The sequence below is a fragment of the Ischnura elegans genome, chromosome 3 (genome assembly GCF_921293095.1).
Source record: "Ischnura elegans chromosome 3, ioIscEleg1.1, whole genome shotgun sequence".
In the NCBI taxonomy this organism is placed as follows: domain Eukaryota; kingdom Metazoa; phylum Arthropoda; class Insecta; order Odonata; family Coenagrionidae; genus Ischnura; species Ischnura elegans.
Window position 1 is genome coordinate 13,189,113 of NC_060248.1, and position 21,985 is coordinate 13,211,097.

Below are 21,985 nucleotides of genomic sequence, written 5' to 3' on the forward strand. Positions count from 1 at the left end.
ACGCGTAAGTATGAATGCCGGGAAATCTCTCCGTGTGACGTATTTCTGGTTCCCGCTGCCGCCCTGTGAGGTGACCTTCAGACGAGGCTTAATACTAATACGACGCAGGCTGCTAGCGGGTAGCCGAGTACCCTGCTGGCTGGTAGTGCTTGGCTTAAATAAGGATTATTAATACCTTATCAAATGAAGAAAACTTTCCGACCTTAGCCAGTTTTAATAGATGATTATTAAGACATGTTTCCCTGAGCTCTGCACCTCATGCATGCATTGGTAACCTCAGACTATGTATAACTCCTATCTTCTCGTATAGAAACTAGGTCCCTGTGACGTCACGTGGAGTGGCATCGCATGGGCGCCAATCTGGCCTTTCTCAAATGAGGATAAAAATGGACCATTGCCATTCGTCTAAACCGGTAATTCTAAAACGAAATAATTTGTATATTATGAATACAGTAATGGTGGGTAACGAATTGCAATCAATGCCTTTCGTTTTCTTCGATGAAGGAAACTACCCTATTGCCAATTGTTGTGCTGCAATCGTTCGATACAGGAATGGGTTCTGGCTAATATGGGGTTTTAGTGATGGTTTCAGAGACGGAAAAAGTGACCAGAGGAGTGATGAAAAAAGTGATGCGAATCCTCATAATTGCCATAGAAAAACAATTGCCTGCAACGATCATTTGAGAATGATCACTCTAGTGATCGCTGTAGTGATCACTCGGAAATGACGGATAAAATGATCGTGTGATTCAGGCTTAAGCCACAGCCTTTCAATATAATGATACCATTCAATACCAACTGATGAATACTAAGATTAAGAATGGCAGAAATATTTTAATCTGAGGCAAACAAACCGTGGAGTATTAAAGGGATGTATTTGACTAAGAGGTAGGAAAAATTTCATCTTGTACATAGATGGTAAATTACAATGCTTTATTTACCGACGTAAATGTATAAGCTTAGCTTTTCACAGCAGAAAATATTCTAAAGAAATTATTTACACACAGATGTAAATAACATAAATCAAAAAACTTCTAACTAGTGATGGTGATTTTATCACAATAAGCAGCCAATGTAAATATTAAAATTTACTCTAAGGAAATATGATTTCTTGCTACTACCAAGCTTATAAACTTGTTTTCTTGAATAATTGAGATGAAGTTTCACAAGAAATTGGAGGAGTAAGCAATCAATTGCACACCTCCCTATTTCTTTTCCAAAACACTCAAAATGAAATCGTCTAGGAACCATGCATATCCCACTCTTTAAATCCCATCAATTCACAAGAGGGTAGATTAAGACATGAGGCCATCAAACGAGAGCGGCAAAAAAGGCCAGACAAGAGGGAGGAGAAGCTCACTCATTCCGGCGAGCCCCCACCACCAACCCAGCGGCCCCTCCACCCCACACCTACTCTCTTTACAATGGCCAAGTGAATATGAAAAACACAATCAACTAAAATTCAGTTCCCAAAGACAATATAGCTATATGCATCATGCTAGAAAGGATGAGATTTACATTGTAAATTAATTACCTTCACAAATTAACAATACATTGAAATAAAACCAAAAACTCATCAGGTGAAATGGTTGTTAGAGGAGGCTACTTGAAGAACTTGTGTACTACCTTGAAAAAATTAACAGTACTGTTTAGAAAATAAGCATCACTTAGATATGCACAAATAAACAATTCATGAAACAATGACCTCTGTTTTTTGTTTTATTTTTTCCCTTCGCTCACTCTCAATAGAAGCATTAGAATTAAGTAATCCTCAATGAATAGTGCCAACACCATATGCCCAATTACTTTTAAATGGTAAAGACATACACACAGGTACAACTGTGAGAGGGCAAGACACAAAACGGAGAGTAAAAGAAAGTCTCAAAGATTAAACGACAAAGAATGGTGGGACCAAAACGCTTTATCCATGCTCAACCCCCCAAGTGGTGGCACCCCATCGCGGTACACAGTTCAATCAAACGTATGGGTCAGACTTCACCCGGCCACCATCACCCTCCGAAACAAACCGCTTGCGTCCTCTGAAAACAAAGAAGAGACATTTCATTCATACTGAGACAGACATCAAAAGATTATAATTATCTCTCTCTATAAAACATTGTCTTAAGGTTAAAATAAAATATGCAACTCTTACAACTTGACTACTCGAATAGAAGCCTATAAGTGAGAACAACACAGATTGAATGACCACACATTACTGATCGAAAAAGAGATGGCATCAAAAGATCCAAGCTAAAGGAAATTCAAGAAAGCACAATAAACGAAAAAAAAAAAACAATAAATGACAGATAAAGGACTAGTGTCAAAGAAAAGGGTTCTACAGCCTTACATTGAAGGTGCCAAAGACAAAAATCTGCCAAATTCAGAAGAGGCTTAATGTAGAGACTGCCTTTGTGCTGGTGCCTCAAAGATCTTCTGAGAAGCACGAAAGGAGGTTTATCAACTGAGGAGAGTTATACAAGTGACCACAAGTATGCTGGCACAACAGGATGAACAAGGATGGAAGAAAATAAACGGGCAATCATAATGGGACACATGGACCACTCGACCATCACCAAAATACAACTTGAGAGGTCAATTTGAAAAGGAAAACATCAGAATTTTAGCAAATTAGAAATCTTGTCCTGCTCTGCCAAGAAGACTTTTGAGATCCCAAAATATCAGGATTTTTTAATGAAAGGGCGAGGCTTACTTTTTGATTTTTCTCACATTCCCATATTCAGCCTCCTAAAATGAGCAATGGGGATTAAAATCAATAGCCTAAAAAATTCAGGTTGATTACTTAACATTTGGATGTTGCTCACAAGAACAAAATACAATAACACTTTTCTCAAATAGACCAAATGACATCATTTCTTAGGCTAAAATTAAAAGGTACAGGTCATAGGGTAAAACTTTTTTTTCCAAGTCCGTTTTTATTTCCAAGGAACCATCATCGAGGAATAAAATATTTTAGCAACTAACGCAGCTGCATCAGATGCACGCGAGCCACACTCGTAGTTAGCTGATTGATCATGTGCCCTCAATTGCCCTCCTAGCAAACATCATGGCAAGGGCGAAGGAAGAAATTTCTCTCTACCAACAAAAGCAGAATGTCAAATATTCACAAAACATTGGCTTGGGACTACGGGCATTTGTTAAGACTAAATGAAGCAAAGAAAGCTTTCAAATGAGTAGGTTAGGCTTCCTTGTTATTTCCCATTCAAAGCTGCAAAATTTTGAGCATTCATCTAGATGGAAAATTTGTATATCACTAGACTTCAATATGCACATGAGTGCATTAGAGCTGTTAGGGAGTCCAATGTTTTACAAATGCCATTTTTGGATGATCTATAACTTTTTCAGGTTACAAGACCTAAGTTCAGATTGTGATGGATAAACTTCCACAATAGTACAGAATAATGTATTCATTACTGTGCAGATATTCTCAATTTCGAAGACAGCAGTGAAGTTGAAAAACGTTATCCTTCTTACCCAACAAATTCAACGAGGGAGAAAAGGCTAGTGCAAATGAACCTCCACAAGAGAGTAATTAGAATGCAATTTGTGCTCTGTGTTTAGTAGCCTTTGATTAAGACCTGATTTCCAAGAACAACATTTTGCGTGATACTGTTTGATGTGTGATGGCGTGATCAGATGCCGGTTGCCTTAACGGGAACTTCGTGCTACTGGTTTTGAAGCATTGTGAGCAGTGAGGGGGTGTAATAGAGCTGTGTGATCACAGAGCTGTGTCACAAAGTACATACATTTGCAATGATTTACTTCAACATTTTAAAATTTACAGTGCCAATTTCAAATGTGCAGTGAAAGCTATCTTTGGAGATTCTCGTCCTTTCCTCCTTCTTAACCTCAACAATAACCCCCCTTATCTCTTTCCAGTCCTTTTTAGCCATCCCTCTCCAGATCCTTCCCTCATTCAATCCTCTTAAGCTCACACCCCTGCACCCTCGCATCCCCTCTTCCACATTCAAGTTCTGTCTCACCCTCTCTCATGCACTCAACAAAATATTCTTCTACAGCACTCTATTTACAAACACTAATCACTGCTTTTCCATGTCCTCACTCAAAACCCATGTCTCAGAACCACACAATAAAGCATGTACGTACTGTGGCATGGAATATTTTTACCTTAGTAAGGATATGGACATTTCCTGGAAGGTATCGTTGACTTCACTAATTTTTCCAAGACCAAGTGACTCTAAGATGCTGATACAATCTTACCCTTTATATCATAATCTTCTCTTCTGTTTGCTGTTATTTTTATGCCAAACTATTTAAAAATCTTTGATCAGTTTGAATTCCATTAAGTCATTATTTGAGTTTCCTTCCATCATAGGTTTTAGATAGCTTTTAGTAATTCTATTAGATCTTTTATATTTTCAGTCACACCATCAGCATAGGATAATAATTCATTTTTAATCAATTTTTAGTTTATCTAGCTCACCTAGGTGACATTTATGAATCGCTCAGCAATGGGGACCTCTGGCCATCCTCCAACCAAGGGAGACCTCGGAAATGCCGACAAAAATGATGGCAAATCTGGGCCTGAGTGCCGTGCCTAGAAATTCCTGGTCATTTATACCTTAGGTGACCTTTTGGCTGAGAGCCTGTCTATGATTGGTTCTTTACATATCAATCTGGTTCAAGATCAGTCTCCATGTTTGCCTGCCGTGGAATCAAGTGTCTCCGTTCATCTTCCACCTCCCACCCAATCCACCTCCAACCCAACACCCAATCAAGATTGAACTGGAGACGAGGAAGAAGAACAGGGGCACCTGAGCCAAATATGGAGACAGCTCTGAAACCGGATTGGTCAGGATAGGACCCACCAGAGGCAAGGTCTGTTCCGGTAGGTATCCTGAGGTGTTTAAGACCATGAAGACACAACACTCAGTTCCCGATGACAACAGCACATAGGTCAAAATGTTGGAGGAGATGGTTCAACTAACCCACGAAGTTACCCGAGAGACTTACATCAGCACAATCAACCAGGAAATGCTGTAAAACTGCAAACTATTTTCATATAAACATAGCACAATAACAACATGTTTAAACTGAGCAAAACTGGTAGAATAAGTCTCTCTACTCCATCTCTCCTAAAGGTGTGGGATGGCACAGCTCTATTGTAGCCTTGCATCAACAACTGCACTTTCTAGCAACATATGAGGAATTATAAGCAATCAAAAGCAAATATAGCAATACACAGTGACTGCTGAGTAACTGTTGAATTCCTCCACCACTCGGCACATTTTGCTCAATGAAATGCCTCCAATGGCTGCAGTCAAGTGAGTGTCTGGCTACTAGATCATGAGAGTGGCAGAGACCAAAGGTTGTTCCTACAATACGTCAACGGGTCAAGTGTCAATGCACTAATGCAAGGGCATACAGAATGCAGTGAGGTGACAGGAAACGCACCCGACGAGGGGGTCCGGGAGCAGACGACATTGGTGGGGGGCCAGCTGCAGACTTCGGAGAGAGAAATGGAAAAAAAGATTATGTTTTAAGAAATCCCAGCTTTATGTCTTAGCAGTGTCTTTCCAGCTTCTCAGAATCATTTACATGAAAAGTCAATGCTTCTTTGAAGAATGAGGCCTCCTCAAAATGGTCGACAACTGCAAGTTTTCAAAAGAAAATGTCTCCAAACTTCTTTCTCTCACAATATTGGGGAGACAACAGAACAATGCAAGGTTTTGAAGAATGGGAAATTCGACTGAAAATGGATGATTACTCGAATTAAAAAAATATCCTCCACACTGAAAATTACAGTGAAAGGAGTTCTTCTCTAACCTGCGTATTATTCTTAAAATTCCACTTTGAAAATTGTACAGTAATCTTGCGCTCCAAACGACCCATCGCCATGTTTGCTGAGCGTGACGTCCGAGTCCAGTTAACAATATGTTTACATGGTGCCAGTAGACTATCTTTCCCAGTTTTAGAAAAATCTATTCATATCTCTGTACTTTTTTTCTCAGTACAATTTATTTTTTTCCATAGCAAAACATATAATTTTCATCATCAGTCGTATGAAACATTTATACTGAATAATAGACAGGTTTAATGAATGTATGCATACTGGAAGATGCAGCCCAGTCTTGGAAAATAGCGCTTATTACTTTTTCATCCTCCTCATCTACGTTGATTTCCACAGTATAAGATATTTGGTCTCACTTTATGTTCTGGTGTCACCTTACCACCAACAGTGCAAACGCTCAAATTTATTATCACTTGAATCTATTCAACTGCTGAATCACTGCAAGTCTCTCTTCCAGACCTTAAGTAAATTGGCATCAAGTATGTTCCGTTGTATTTCTCCAAAATATAAAATTCACATATTCCAATACTGCACCCATTACACATTAAAAGCAATGAGTTAATGACAGTAGTAAAATGAGATACAAACCGAGCTCTAGATTTCTAATGAACGAAATAATTGATTTAATGTAAGTTACACTTCAATTTTGCAGCTTCTTAACTCCGCGTCAAGAAATCTTCATTGCCAAGAAGAAATCAATGACCTTGAATTAATCTACCTTCAGAATGTTCCCAGAATGCACCTTTACGAAGTCTAAGTCAGCCATCACGCATTACGTACACCGCAAAATCTTTAGCAGCATTCACAACTTTTATTGACACACCCTTCAGTTATGAATCGATCATCGTAGCTGTTTATTATGGTCATCACTGTTTGTTATAGCCATGGAGCGAATATGCTTCCTCGCATTCTGGCTTCACAGGGCATTCTTGAAGTGCGAAAGAATTTAGTAATTTTTGCAAACTTTGAAGCTCTGTAGCAACAAGAATATTGAGAATTATGAAGTCATATTTTGCATATGTTAATTACTTGAACTTATTCATCCATAAATGTAAAAAAAAACTATTTTAATTTATGAGAGCACCCCATTATTTTGAGTAGCATCCAAAAATATTTCTTTTTTATCAGTTAACTCATAATATACATTTTTATGCCAGCACTGAAACTAAGATAATGAATAAGCAACTGTCCTATTGTTTTCCATTTTGTTGGCTGCAGTACACTCGACAATTGTGACACTTTTAAGCGAAGGTACCCTTGTGTTACCACTAGAGATGGGTCAAATAACAGATTTCTCAAACTCGAATATCGAATTCGAATATTATATCATTGCTTGAATTTTGAATACCTCGAATACTAGAATTGCGCAAAGCATATTAAACATATGTTTTTTCTTCTATTTCCCTTGATGAATGTATAAATTAAAAGGTGTACAGTGGAACCTCGATCTATCATTTTTCAAGGTGATGGACGAAAAAAACGATGAATGCGGGAAAGTTCGACCAGGTTGCCTATGCAGCAGGAAACCAAATATTTTTGCAAGTAATTCTGATTTCCTTCTAAGGATTCAAACAGGAATTCAGCTGATTGATGGAATATTTTAATTTTATGGAAACAATTTGGGCTTATAGTTGATTCAACTAACATCTCTTTCAAATATCCTAAGGGGACACACCACCTTGCAAAAAAATGATTGCATGCCATCTCGGCATTTACACCGCTACGATTGATTTCCCTCTGATGCCTACATTCTTATCTACCAAACGCCATTTCAGCAGCACGCCCATCTGATACTCCGCTTCATCCAATTTCTTATTTACAACAGGTAGCTCACTTTACCCCCACTCCTGCTGTCAAGTGGACAATCTGAGGCGTTTTGCAAAATGCACGCGCTTCTCCACCGGATTTTCTTCTTCTTCAATTATTTTCAGTCCATCTTTAGAAGTTCTCATGAGATAAGCAGATGAATTTGACTTGCTAGCAGGGAGAAACCAAATATCCCTTCGTCCGTGACAGTAGAGATTTATAGCATAACTCATAAATTGTAACTTGATACATGCTTTCGGAAAAAAATACCACATCAACTTCCAAGAAGCTCAGCTGCGAGGATATCGAGTTGCGCCAGAATGCTTAGTCTCCGTCGTATTTTGACCTTTATTTCCTTGTGTAAAATGCTTCAATAAAGTCAGAAATGCATCGTGCTTGGTCTTATTCTTTTTGAAATTACGCGTACATTACTAATATTTCAATCCAATAAATGTGTAATATCAATAGCCGAAAGTCATTGTTAGACACCTTTGGTGCAAATAGATGACTCATGCAGCGGTTGACCTCCAGAAATGGGGAAATTCGAAGCAGGTAGGCAGAAAAAGGTCAGTGGGGGAGAAAGAAGGAAGGGTGAAACAGGATTCTATTGTTCTCCAGTAACTTGATATTTTCTTTTGAAGCTTTTGATTTGTGGTCTTCCTAATATATACCCTGCGCGAGCTGGGGTCTTTTGTTTGATTTCGGATAGGAGGAAAGTATCGGAGGAGCGGCCGAGGGCTGATGGATGGAGGGGGTGGCGGATTTTGGGAATTGTGCTACGTAGTTACTATCACACGGCACTGAGGTTCTCCGGGTGAGGGAAACCGGGGATTTTCAGATTTTTCCACCCGATCATTTTCGGTTCCCCACGTCAAACTCTTTTCACCACTCTAATCCATGAATTTGATGTAATTCATCAACTTCCCTAAAACAGCGCTGCATGCACTAAACGACTACAGTTCTCTACATTTTTCCGAGTCAACTACCAACGACGTGCGAGCGATAGTGTATGATGCAAAATTCAAAGTATTTAAGGTATTCGAGACGGTACCTTTGGCACAACTATTCGAGATCTTGAATATCGAATACTTTCTAGTATTTGAGGTATTTGAGTATTCGTGGATACTATTCGCACATCTAGTTACCACCATATTGTGTTCCAACTTTGCGGAGATTTTCAGAGGTAAATGTTTTGCTCAAGTATCCAATAAGCCTTACAAAGAGACATTGTGAGAGTGACATTTGGTATCTAAATGCCAATGGGGAAAAAAAGTCCTGACACTTTTTCTGCATCAACTGTATAATCTCACAAAATGACATCAGCATTCAGATCCTGAACATCACTCTCGCGACGTCCCCTTGTTAGTAGCAATAGCAAAACGCCTAAAGGCATGCAGCCCACACTAGAACAATAGCACTCTGTATGGCAATATGGCCCATTCAAATTTGCCAAGACATCTTCCATTGCCAGGGTCAAAGAAGAGTGAGGAAGAGGTCACATTGCCATAGTAATGGATTTTAACGAGACGTGAGTTGCATACACAAGTCAGTACTTTCTTTCGATAGTATTTCCAAAACTAAGGCCCATTGGACACTTGAGCCATAACAATTATCTCTTCACTAACTCACTCAGCAATTCAACTCCAAAGTTGGTTCGGATAGGTGAGGGTAGAGCTCACCCTGGACTAAGCCACAAATACGTAAAATTCACCCATGCAGGGTATGAGGGCCAGTTCCTTTTCCTGGACCAACTTGCACTTTGGTATGTTCGAAGGCTGCACCTGGGATTCGAACACATATTCCTTCGATCAGCAGTCAAGTGTTCCATCCACGGGGGAACCACACCTCTATATTTATCTTTCAAAATTTCATTTTCTAATACACAGTGAAGTTTGAACATGATCTAGAGGTGACACTCTCCCTTGTTAGCATTTGTTACACCCTTTGAATTTGGTGATGCATTGAGGACACTGTCCTACTGCTTTCAATTACATTGGCTGTAGTAGAACTCTGAGAGGCTAATCTCATAATTGCAGCACAGCTATCACAACTGACTGCCTTCAAGGCTATCTGTTGGGTACAGCTTTCTCAAAATTTAGTGGTTCTTAGAGGCTGTACCAGCATTATTAGAGCAAGATTTGTTTTTTTCACACATATCACCTGTAGCCATTTTTGAATTGGCATCAACCACTGATAAACTGCTCTACAAAGGGCTTGTTCTCCTTTGCTATGTATTACCTGCATATTAACAGAATCCATGAAAATAGGAAATCATAACTTAAAAAGTAAAATGCTGCCAGCATCTGATGAAGTATTTCATAATACAATGGTCAGCTAAGGCTAAAATCACAAGATTATTGGCAAACACTAAAAAACACTTGAGAAGGCTCTATGAAGCACAAGAAAAGTAAATATTTGGGGATCACACTGGTGATCGTGAGAGCACAAGGACACCCTGGATGTTGCAGGGCTCTCCTTAACGGACATGGATAGACCCATTGATAACATAATATTGATTGAATAGAACAGGACTACTACATTAAATGTGAAGTGGGATTAATAGTGCAAGATTAAATAATTAAATCTATGACATCCATGGCAAGAAATATAAGTCTGAAAATTATATTTAAAAAATTGCATGTTGTCTCTTTGGTCAATTATGAATTGCATTTGTATTGAAGCTTACTAGGGATGGTGACCATCTCACCTTGTAGGCACCTTCTTGATGACTTCATCTGTGAGAACGCCAGCTTTCTGACACCTTTCCACAAATCTCTCAAGCACAGCATACGCGAGAGGGACGTCCAAGCAAATGTCAGGCATGTCTTCAAAAACACGCAGGAAACCCTGAAACAAGAAGGTGCAGAATTCTCTTCATTTGGTCGTCCTCATGGGGTTAGTAAAAGCAGATTTGACATCAAAGAATGAAGTTTCAGATGGAATTTGATACCATGGCTGCACAAAATGGGTAAACTCTTCTTTTTAACTTCCACCACCATCTTAAGAGAAAAAAATGTCTATTTCTTCCATCCTCATTCAATTTAAGCTTACTGTAGTTGTCAAAGTGATGTGCTGCAGCATTAAAAACATTCTTATCTTGGTCACAATCCTATAATAATGTGCACATAATTATAATGATAATTTAGTTTGCATTTTAAAAAGAATTTTTTAACGTAAAATTTATCAAAGATATTGATTCAGCAATGTAACACGGACAGTATAACCACAATTTAACAACAATAGCTATCACATAATTCAGCAATTAAATCAGTTTTCTGTGATCCCAACAAAGTGAGCATGGAAAAGTATCAGGAAGCTTCGTTTTTACGAAATTTCATTATTACGATCGAGGACAGACTAAAGTCAGTTTTCATATGCATCATATAATATTGTAGAGAATGGTGACAAGTGACGGGATGAGTGTAGATTAGAGATGGGTCGTAGAAAGTAACACGAACTTAAATCTACAGCCCAATGAAACAGGAAACTGGTCCCAGCCGTGACACTTAAAATAATATTATGAATTCTCAACATTTACTCCTTCAAGGATGCATATCAATTATTTAATCCTTATTTCACCCTTCAAAACGATTGGAACTCAGGTTTCCACACTGATCCATTTGCAGTATTGCTAACATGGAATGAGAAGATAAATTTTAACGGGCATGCTGCATTGACCATTAAAATTTATCTTTGGCCACTGCTGCCATCAAAGTCTTCAGTTGCACAAGTAGTCATAACTGCACCAAGCAAAGGTCAAAACAAAACTTATTGATTGACCTGCCAGGGAGACTGGTGTCATCTTTATACCTAGTACCATTGACAAGTTGGTATGCATCGTAACTTCATTAGGTTTAAAGACATAAGGCTGCACAGATTAGAGACTACCTTGCAGAAGCAATGCACCAGGATTTTTGGTGGTGTGACAAGCCAGCACATCCTAGCAAGCACACACTCCACAAGGGTACACCTCGTAATTTGAAAAGACAAAAAATAAGTAAAGGAGGTGAAAAAACAACTCACCCTTTCCATCATGTCTGTAGTGATGATGACAGCTGAGTAGAGTGAGTGCAGCAGTTTACACATCTTCTCCTCAGTGGTGCGATTCAAAGCTTCAATTGTCATGACCAAAGCCTAAAGTAAAAAACAATTGCAACATATCACCAAACACTCCTTTGCTTCTCAGCGCTATTTTTTAAGGATCCTGCCACAAATGAAAATCCAATCCAATTATCTTATGGGTAACAATGAAATGACAAATTATTTCCATGATTAGACTTATGAAAACACCATATTGAAGAAATAAGGAAAGGTTTGGATATGACCCCTGTATCCCTCTTCCCTGAACCCTTAACCAGTGACGTGCAATTCTTGTTACACTACCAGTGACGTGCGGTCTGAGAGACCACCATAAATCAAAAATTCATAAAATATTGCAACGTCATTTTTATTGCTTAGTTTAATGTTTCTTTAATTGCTTAACTATTCTAAAACATATATCTAATTTTATGCATTCTCATTACGAACCAATTTTTTAGTAAAAATTGTCATTTGAAACATGATCAAAAAACTGGTGTCAAAAACACTCGAGTTATTACTATCATATTTAAGCATTAATATTTTGCCAGATTTAAAAATAAGGCCTTAAATGTTAAAGTTGGAAGTCTAAATAATAAGTAAGCATTAAATATATCCCTCTTATTCCTTTTCTTGATGCATTCTGCAGGTGATCAAAATTACATTTCTTCACAATACCATACACATAGGCTTTATGCATGGGAAGCATAAGAAAGAGGTTTTCCATTTTTTGGCATGGCAGGCACAGTCTACATGTTGTTCGCTTCTCGAACCTTTTGATTGGTTTCAATTCATGCAATTACCTCTGGTTTCCTCGACTCTATATCATCACTTACCCTGTAAAGCATTAATGAAACTAAGAAAACAGCCTGGAAAAGTTCCCTGAATGCACCATCTGTGACAAATATTCTGCAAATGTCTTTATGATTAGATTTGAAAATCGTAGAATTATCTAAAAGACCATAAAATCAATGTTTTGTAGCTCCGGTCTGCTATCCTTTTTATATTTTTTTCTTTTAGCTTGAAGCTTCGTATTTGTCCAGTGCAAAATCAATTGCAACATTCGCTCATCAAAAATCTGAGACCAATAATCAAGACGATCAATATATCTTTACCCAGTGATATCTTGCAATCCTTCAAACCTTGTTTCTTAGCAAAGATGTTATGGAAGGGTGTACTAATTTTCCTCTTTGGGTCATTTGATGACACTGAGAGTGATTTCTCCTGTAAAAAAATTTCCTTGGGGACAATTTTTACTACATCATTTCTGTCATAATCTCTGCTCCCTCTTTCAGTATCAGTTGTATTTGTTGGCATGAGTCAACAGATTTTTACACTACTTTAGAAACTACGCACTCAAGGACTTTTCAGATTGCTTTAGAAAATAGCTGACTAAAATAGTCAAAATAATAAAAAAATATGCTTCCAACAAATGTACACGTAACGGCACTTGCATTTCGACGTTTTACTTTCGGTGTTTCCCAGGCTCTTTTTATTTTTTCTTGTGGTAAAACTCGATGATTAGATGTTCTGTCCTCTTATACTTAGAAGGAGACCGAATTTCAAAAGATAGGCACAGTTGAATCACACTCCAGACGTTGGTGAGCGAAATTTCGGGGCTCAAATGGTTCCAAAATACAAACTATATTATAGGCGTACTGCCTGCTTACGCGGAATTTACCACTGCTTTATTCTAATTATTGATAACATCTATAAAATCTTAACATTTAAAGAAATAAATGGGTGTTATTTCCAAAAAAAAGGCTTTCATTTGTTTTGCGTTCACCTTCAGCAAAGACTTGAATAGTTATTTATTCTTGCATGATGTGTATATGAAAAGTTTAGTTCCTTATAATTCATGGTGTGTGATTACAAATATTTTCTAACAAATAATAATTAATTATTCTTATATTTGAAAAATCATCACGAATTGTTTTTAACAACTTTTGGAATCATTTCCACCAGCAATACGTTGATTTTTTTCAATTTAGTGACGTGCGGTCTCTCAGACCGCTAGTCGAATTCAGTTGCTAATTTACATAAATTAATAATAGGAACGTTCAATTTTAAGAGAGCGATGTCCTTAGCATATAGAAATATGAAGCTATCGAGAATTACAGATGATTTGAAATAGTAATTTTGAAAATATTCATAATTTTAGAAACGCAGCGGTCTCTCAGACCGCACGTCACCAGTTAAGGGATGTAAATTAACCATGTAAACTGCTTCTAGGTAATACAGGCGGTCCCCGACTTTCGTACACAATGCGTTCCCGAAAACTTGTACGAAAGTCGAACCATTGACTTCCATACTAATTAGGGGTTACGTTCCAAAAGAGCGGAATATACGTACTAAAACTTTTTTTTCACGGAATTCATTTCAATTGACTTAATTTTAATAATATGTTAATAAAACTCCTCAAATCATCTAATTTCTTTCAAAAATAGGCAGAAAGTGCAAATAAAAGTTTAAAAAACAAGAACTCCGTTGGCTATCGAGTGAAACTTCCTCTTGGCGTCTAAGTTGACATTCCACTTATTACGTCCACTATAAATAAAAGGACATATCAAGAAGCATAACACAATGTATTTGTTGAACCCGCACTCTGGATACCTTTTAATTTTTACACCAAAATTCGATATTTGGCAGGTGACATTCGTGATCGCGTATATTCCGCATGTTATTCAAAAAAGACAAAAGACAAACGGAATTCGGGTGATATTTCGTGCAATATCGTTGCTGAAGGTTTACATGAATTAAACAGCACTTAAACGAAAAAACACAATTAGAAAGGTCTTACTAGTTTTATTGAAAGCTATTCGATGATGTCTAGTCAACTTCTTTTGAAAAATATCTTTAATGAAGGCTTTCTTCTTCTCTTGATAAAGGAGCCTATAGCAGGCAGTCTCTCTCCCAAATAAATCACCTAGATTAGAGTCAATTACCAACAATTCCCTTCATTATATACGTTCGTATTGTTCGTATATACTGCCGATACTGACATTTGAAACAATTGAATGTTGGGATGCGCAATAAACATCGCGGGAATTTTAAAAAAATTACAGACCAACGTCCGAAAGTCCGAATTTAGCGTACGAAAGTCGAGTAAAAGGTGTCAATTTTGAATGTACGAAAGTGCGAATTGTACGACAGTCGAGTGTACGAAAGTCGAGGACCGCCTGTAGTGTTAAAAATGACAGAGTTATATAGTTGGAATTCACACTAACAGCAGAGGATAACCAGCACAACGCAGAACAATTTGATGCTGTGGGATGACGTAATGAGCATGCACAAAGGAGAGGACTACTGTACCTATCCGGTGCGGTCGATAGCCCTGTGAGCCCTGGGGCGGAATTCTGTACACGGATACCGACGATCGTCGGTGTCGGTAGCTACCGACGATCGTCGGTCGCACCGATAGAAATGTGATTCACAAAACCCCGCTACCGACAGATTGTCGGTGCAACCGACAAATTCGTGACGTAATGCTTTTGTCGGTACGAAAGTGGCACCCGCACGCGAGGCTAGGTTCCTCGACCAATCATATTTCTCCTTTGTTTGCATTAAACAAATGAGGCTCCGAAAACGCTATCTGTTATTCGTCAGCCGGCGAAGAAGTTAAAAAGAGTTGATCACTGCTTTGTGAAATATTTACGATGTTTAATCACTCTGCGAATACAATTTCTTACTCCCGTTGGTGCGATGTGGCTTGTATTCCGAGATTTTGCTGTATTTACCATCGGATTTTTTCTAGCCCAAGTAAAAAAGCCTTTATATTCAAGGATTCAACGGTCGTTGATAGAAGAACACCGGCAACATTAGGTGCTCAATGTATTGGAATTTTCAAGTATAATTGTCTTGAAGAGGACTTTGTCTGCTACATAATTGTTCACCTACGCTTATTATAATTGTATTCTTGGGATTAGCAGTGACGAAATTATTTTTATTAGTATTGTAACAATGTACCTTCATCTTGAGCCACGGCTTGTTTACATCGTTTGCCTCATTGTTCGCCGTAAGTCCGATACTTCCACAAGGGTAATTATTTAATTAGAAAACATTTTTGTCGCTTGAATTCACATTTTGGGCTATTTAAAATACATTCGTTGAGAAAAACACCGAGATTCCGCGGATGTCACGGAAGGTATCATCGCGTCAAGTGTTGTGATTGTGAACTTGAGTGACATACTTTACGCTATCTATTTGGAAGTGTTAACTTTTGCATTTTGATACCATTTGTGTGTTATTTCAAACTTTGCGTTGATATGACTTTGACTAAATATGCTTAATCAGTGTTAATTTGTGATATACCGTTGGAAGTATGAAAGTTTCCTCGTGTTGAAATCAAATTTTTGTAGTTTTATGATGAATAATTCATTAAATGTTTCCTTTTTTCGTGCAATCATTCTTTTTATTTGCCCCTTTCTACCGATGGAATACACGGTACGTACCTACTCAGTGCTCTTATAGTGATAATGAAAATCTATCTTGAAGTCCCGTACGGTGTTTGGTTAGCATGGTGAAGTAAATTCAGCATTAATTTCACGGGAAGTTTTGTGCACCGGTAACGACGTCAAAGAGTGAGAGGAGTTAAGTGATGCCATTTATATTCTTCTAAAATATAGTAGCAATATGCTTTTTCTATTTCGTCGTTGCTGTCTGATGCTCTCAAGAGTACTTACGAATGTAGGAGAGTTATTTTCATTATAAACCCCATTCTCAGACGCTCACATAGGGTATTGAAGTTAATATAAAAGTGAACGAAATGTCCACGTATATATTTCATTGAAAGTGCATCAATAGGCATTCGTTTTTATTGAAAATATAAATTAATTTCGGATCCAAACTTTACGAATCAACAATAGATACCTATCGTGTCTTGTTGTGAGTAATTTAAAAGCAAAGCAATACGTTACATACTTAAAATTACAGAATATTTATAATGTAAATACCTTACGCTATTGGAACGCATAATGTAATATACGTTTAACATTGGCAAAGTTAAATACTGCTCCCACTATGTAAATTTTACGTTTCAAGTGTTTAATCAATCATTTTTATTATAAATAACATACAATTAGAGCACTTCCACGGATCTAGCGTCGTAGATTATGATTTAAAATCGTCAGCTTAGGCCGATAAGTGTAAACAAAAGTCCGCCATGTTGCTAAAAATTTGTCGGTAGGTCCTACCGAGCGTTTTGAAATCGTCGGTATGTACCGACGGGTTTACCGACAACTGTCGGTGGGATAACGACAATCGTCGGTAAAACGTGTCTCCTGAATCGCTCGTACCGAGACTTATCGGTAGGACCGGCTTACCGACACCGACAATCGTCGGTACGATGTACAGAATTCCGCCCCTGGCCTGGATAACATGGTCCTTTGCTATATTCGACCCTGAATACAAGCCTCATACTTGGGACGAGCATTACATGTAAGCTGCCTGAATGCATTCTAATCCTGCCCAGCAAATTCGAAGTTCATCCAAATCTACCACTAAAGAGCAAACTCAAAATCCACAACATACACTTTTATCCTAGTCCAATCAACTAATAAATCAGATTACCAAAACCAACCCTAGTTAAATAGAAGAAACACTAAATTCACGACATGCGCTTTCATTCAGATTATCCATTCTAGAATGTCTGGTGCACCTCCAGAAAGGGACAAAAATCATTCAGTGTCTTCACTTCCTTCTATACGAATTTGCTTATTTGCATAAATCATAACCACAGTGTGTCGTATCCTGCTCATCAGCAGTCAAGTTAGAGAAATTGTGTCGCAACGGGCAGGGTGCCAACAGAGTTAGTGAATAAATATTCTATACAGTAATTCAATTTTTGTAAGACCGTGCAAGTATACTTTTAAATGATTAAGTAAGTAGGATGTGAAGTTAACCGCCAGCTGCAGCAATCCAATAAAAATGTATTAAAATATAAATAAAAACTTGATTTAAACACATACCATCCTCAACTATTGCTGAACTCACATTGTTAATACAGTGAAACCTCGATTTTACATTCCCCATTTTACATTTTCCCTGATTTTGCACACTTTTTATCAGGTCCCAAACAATACCGTCTGTAAACAATGATACTCAATTTTACAATTTCCTCAATTTTGCACTTTTTGAAAGTGGTCCATTCAAAAGTGTAAAATAGAGGTTTCACTGCATTAGTATAAAGCTGCCGATGATGGTGATACAAAACTCTAACTACACAGAGTAAAATTAGTCCGTATAGTGGCGCAAGAATTATGCCACACCATTGATGAAAAAACAAATAAAACAAGGAAAAACGTCCCTTGCATAGTGGTGGAATGCCACAGGGACCACAGAATACAGTTTTCCATTCCCAAGTTCTTCATTATGTTCTGCTCTAGATGTCACATATTTTTATCAAGGAAGACGAGTTCAAAGACACAGCAGAGGGATAAATTTGAGATTGCTAGATACGACTGATGCTCTGTGAGTTCTTTCCCAGCCAAGTGGTGAGGCCCAGCCACCAACACACGGCCGAGGGGGGAACTTGCCTCATACACTAGCTCGTGGTGGAAGTGCGGCACTTCCAGTTCCACAATGCAGCGCGTTGCCTCTTGGATGTCTCCCGATGACAGGTACTCTTGGAGCAGCAGAGACATCTGCCGGATGAGGGACTTAACAGGTCGCAGCCCACCCCCAACGCCCCACACGTTGTCCAGGCGTGTCATGCCATGCTCCAGGGAGAGCAGAGTCTCAGCACGCCCCAGCGCCTGCCTGCAAACACTCACACATTCATCTCTCCACACTGAGGGCAACTGGCATGTCATTTTTAGGCAAACAAAAAAATTATTTCATTACTCAGGGTTCCAACTCCAACTAAATTATAAAATTCACAGTTTTTTCCAGGTTTTCATGGTCAAAATGTCGTCAAATTCACGGTCTGCTGATGAGCCATTTCAGGCAGACATATTGATCACGAAACAATCACCGGCCGCACGTTAACTAAAAATTTATCAAACGCGACAGACGCTCTGAAAGCAAACGCTGCAATGAAAGTGCCATCTCTTATGACGTCACCTACTTATCGTTAGCAAAATTCAGGGCCGGCTAACGGTTGTGAGTGGAAAACGGAGGGAGCAGTGAGGTAGGGAAGTAAAAGAAGTGTCTGATTTTTCGCCAGACTTAATGAACACTTTGGTTACCAGTCTTCCAATCACAGGCGCAAGGTCAATGTGTCGTCATGGCACAAGGAGCAGTAATTGCGCTTCGAATATGCAAGTGCAGACAAATTCCTGGAAAGTGACTGTGCATGACTGACCTTGAAACATGATCGACACATCGATTTTTCTTTTGATATATCAATCGTAGGTCTACAATCAAGTTTGAGAGATGTTTAAGGTTTAATGACGAAATTCACGGCTATTTCCAGGTTTTTTCACGGTAAACGAAATTCACGGCTTATTCACGGTTTTAAGGTTTTCACGGTTGAGTGGAAACCCTGTTACTTCAATGCACAAAATTGCTAATTAATGTAAGCTTTCCTTCAAGAGATATTGAATATCAAACAGAAAAATTCTAAAACCCCACCCTTCCATAGGTGAAGGATCCCTATGATTCATACTTGGTAACATCATTGCATTAGCCAAGGTGCCTAAAAAATTTCCGAGAAGATGACTGCAGTGGTTGATAACCTATCGTGATTATGCATGGGATATCTCAATAAAAACATAGGAATTCACTGTAAGGAATTTCAATGACTTTCTCATCATAATTTATTATTAGAAGAGCCAACTACCGATGGTCCTTTACTTCAGTGGTAATTTAATACTGTAAGAATAACTTTATGAATATGCAAAGCTGGAAATTTCATGACCATAGTAAAACACCAGAGTAACAACAAATATCTGGGTCCTCTAAGAAACTCATGCCCCCAAACAATCTACCCTATTATTGATTAATAATAATTACTATATTATAATAATTAATATATAACTATCATGAGATTAAAAACTTGAATCTGAAATAAACACCTAACCGTGTACTGGTTGAAATGCAAACACTCTACCACCATGAACCATGACAGCAGTATTTTTCACTATCACTCCTTCCCATTAAATGCAATTCCTAAAAAATATGCAATGCACCTTATAAATTTATATTTTATCATATATAATACCATTAGAAATAGTGCTTTGGTGGTGAATGATATTGTATTCAGTACCAAAAAACAAAATGGAATTAACAGATTCTAAAAATGTAAATATTAATGACTTCTTGTACATAGTAGTGCAGTGTCATTGACATTGATTACCTTTGGGATAAAAAATGAACTCGAATAAATTCATGTGCTTAAAGAGGTGAATACCACAGATACACAGAAGATAACTGTATCTTGGCTGATTCAGGAAATGATAAGCCAAAATTTGCAGTCAACTCGGGTGGCCTATTGATTTCCAAATTACCCAGATATCAGTCAGAGGAACGTGATTAATATGAATAACAGACAAAGCCAGAGGACAATCTGCGATAAAAACTAGATGCTTGCCAGTTGAACCAGCCCTAAGAGATGCAGCAAGTGACAAAATGGGTCTTATGTACCTTGCATGCTCACACTCTGCCTTCTCCCGATACGTGCGCACAAACTTGGGTGGAAGGCAGTCGTCAGCCACAGCACGAGCAAGGAAGTTGGCCAAGATAATGGGTGCTTCTGGAGTGTCCAGGATGAGGTCAGGAAGGTTCTTCATCAACACATCAAACGCTGAGAACAAACAATAATGTGGAAAATAAACCCTTCGTGCAGAAAAAAAAGAATGTGTAATGTTAATGAATATTACTTATGTGTCTGGTGATATTTTTGTGCCTCGATACTTCGCGTTCCTCTTGCCATCTCTCTCCTTACAAAGAACTGGCTTTAGAATTGCTAATTTTGTGGATGTTTGGAACTGTAATGAAATGGCACATACTGACATTGCCATTCATAAAAAATTGTGGTAATTCCATCAGTATTTCATTCTTAAGAGAAAAGCTTATAATATATGCTGTAGAGTCCATGCATAAAATGGAGCAGACTCCAATGATTTTATTTTTGCTGCACTTTGAAAATGGTTTTCTTGTGTTTCCTATCTTCTCGGAAGGAAGGTAATTCGAAAAACATTCACATACCAATCAATATTGTAATTACATAATGTGTCATTTTGAATTACGTTAAGGGACATGTACAACACCCTCACAAACAGACAGACATGAAAGTAAGTTAAGAAAAATGTTATAAAAACATGATGGATTCCCACTCTTCTTTAATGATGCCTTCGTGATACCAAGCCTTGAAATTTTATCAGCGTGAATTCTCCAACAAAAAATATCTCAACTTATTAATGGACAATCTTTGAATTTTCAAGGTCCTGGCAGATAAAAACACTCCAATCTCATGGCTCAAAAGTTCTGAAAAGATTGTGCAACCAATCCAAAAATGAAGATAAAATCATTGAAAAATAATTTTTAAATGAATCATTATGAAAAAGGAGAGCAAATGAGGAGAGATAATTAATGAAATAAGAAACTTGACTCATTCCTCCCAATTATTGTCAAATTTAGACTAGATTGTCCCTTATATTTTAACTCTTTCTTTAATTTTAAACTGCAAATAGCTACCGACTGCCAGGCATAGAAAATTCTATGGATTGAAATGAATTTTTGACTCTTAAGAGTACCTCACTTGTATACACTTAATATTTAATATTAAGTATGCACAATTTTATATTTAACATTCCATATTTAACTTTCACATCAATTACAGCATTGAGTTTTGGAGTCATTCCCCATGAACCAGTTTAGAGATTTATTATGTAGAAAAGGGTAGTCAAAATTATGTCCTTTTCTTTACCAAGGGATCATCAGTAAGCTTAGTATTTTGACCCTACTTGCATCTTAAAATAGAAACACATTTAATATTAAGAATTTAAAATTAATTTCCTCCAGGTGATAGGCATGCTAATTTATCTCAATCCAAAACTGTTATCCATGTTTGGCTCCTCCAAAAAGCCCTTTACTACTTGAGCGATTTTTTTGCTTAGTGATTAATAAATACAGGCGGTCCCTGACTATCGTACACAATGCATTCCTGAAAACTTGTACGAAAGTCTAATGTACGAAAGTAGAGCCATTGACTTCCATACTAATTAGGGGTTACGTTCCAAAAGAGCGGAATATACGTACTAAAACCTTATTTTTCACGGAATACATTTCAATTAACTTAATTTTAATAATATGTTAATAAAACTCCTCAAATCA

The 21,985-nt window shown here is 37.8% G+C and overlaps 1 protein-coding gene across 2 annotated transcripts in view; it reads right to left on the minus strand.

The window, feature by feature from the left end:
- Positions 1–912: 912 nt before the first annotated feature.
- Positions 913–21,985, minus strand: part of LOC124155452 (programmed cell death protein 4) — a 41,324-nt gene continuing 20,251 nt past the window's right edge. Inside the window, exons 5-10 of one of the 2 annotated variants that reach the window (XM_046529272.1) lie at positions 20,294–20,453; positions 18,247–18,469; positions 11,660–11,770; positions 10,344–10,483; positions 5,434–5,484; positions 913–2,039 (exon numbers count right to left, since the gene is read on the minus strand). In XM_046529272.1, the coding sequence (XP_046385228.1) occupies positions 1,976–2,039; positions 5,434–5,484; positions 10,344–10,483; positions 11,660–11,770; positions 18,247–18,469; positions 20,294–20,453 (749 nt within the window). In that variant the 3' untranslated portion in view covers positions 913–1,975. The remainder of the gene's footprint in view (positions 2,040–5,433; positions 5,485–10,343; positions 10,484–11,659; positions 11,771–18,246; positions 18,470–20,293; positions 20,454–21,985) is intronic. The other variant, XM_046529273.1, reaches the window with a different exon arrangement.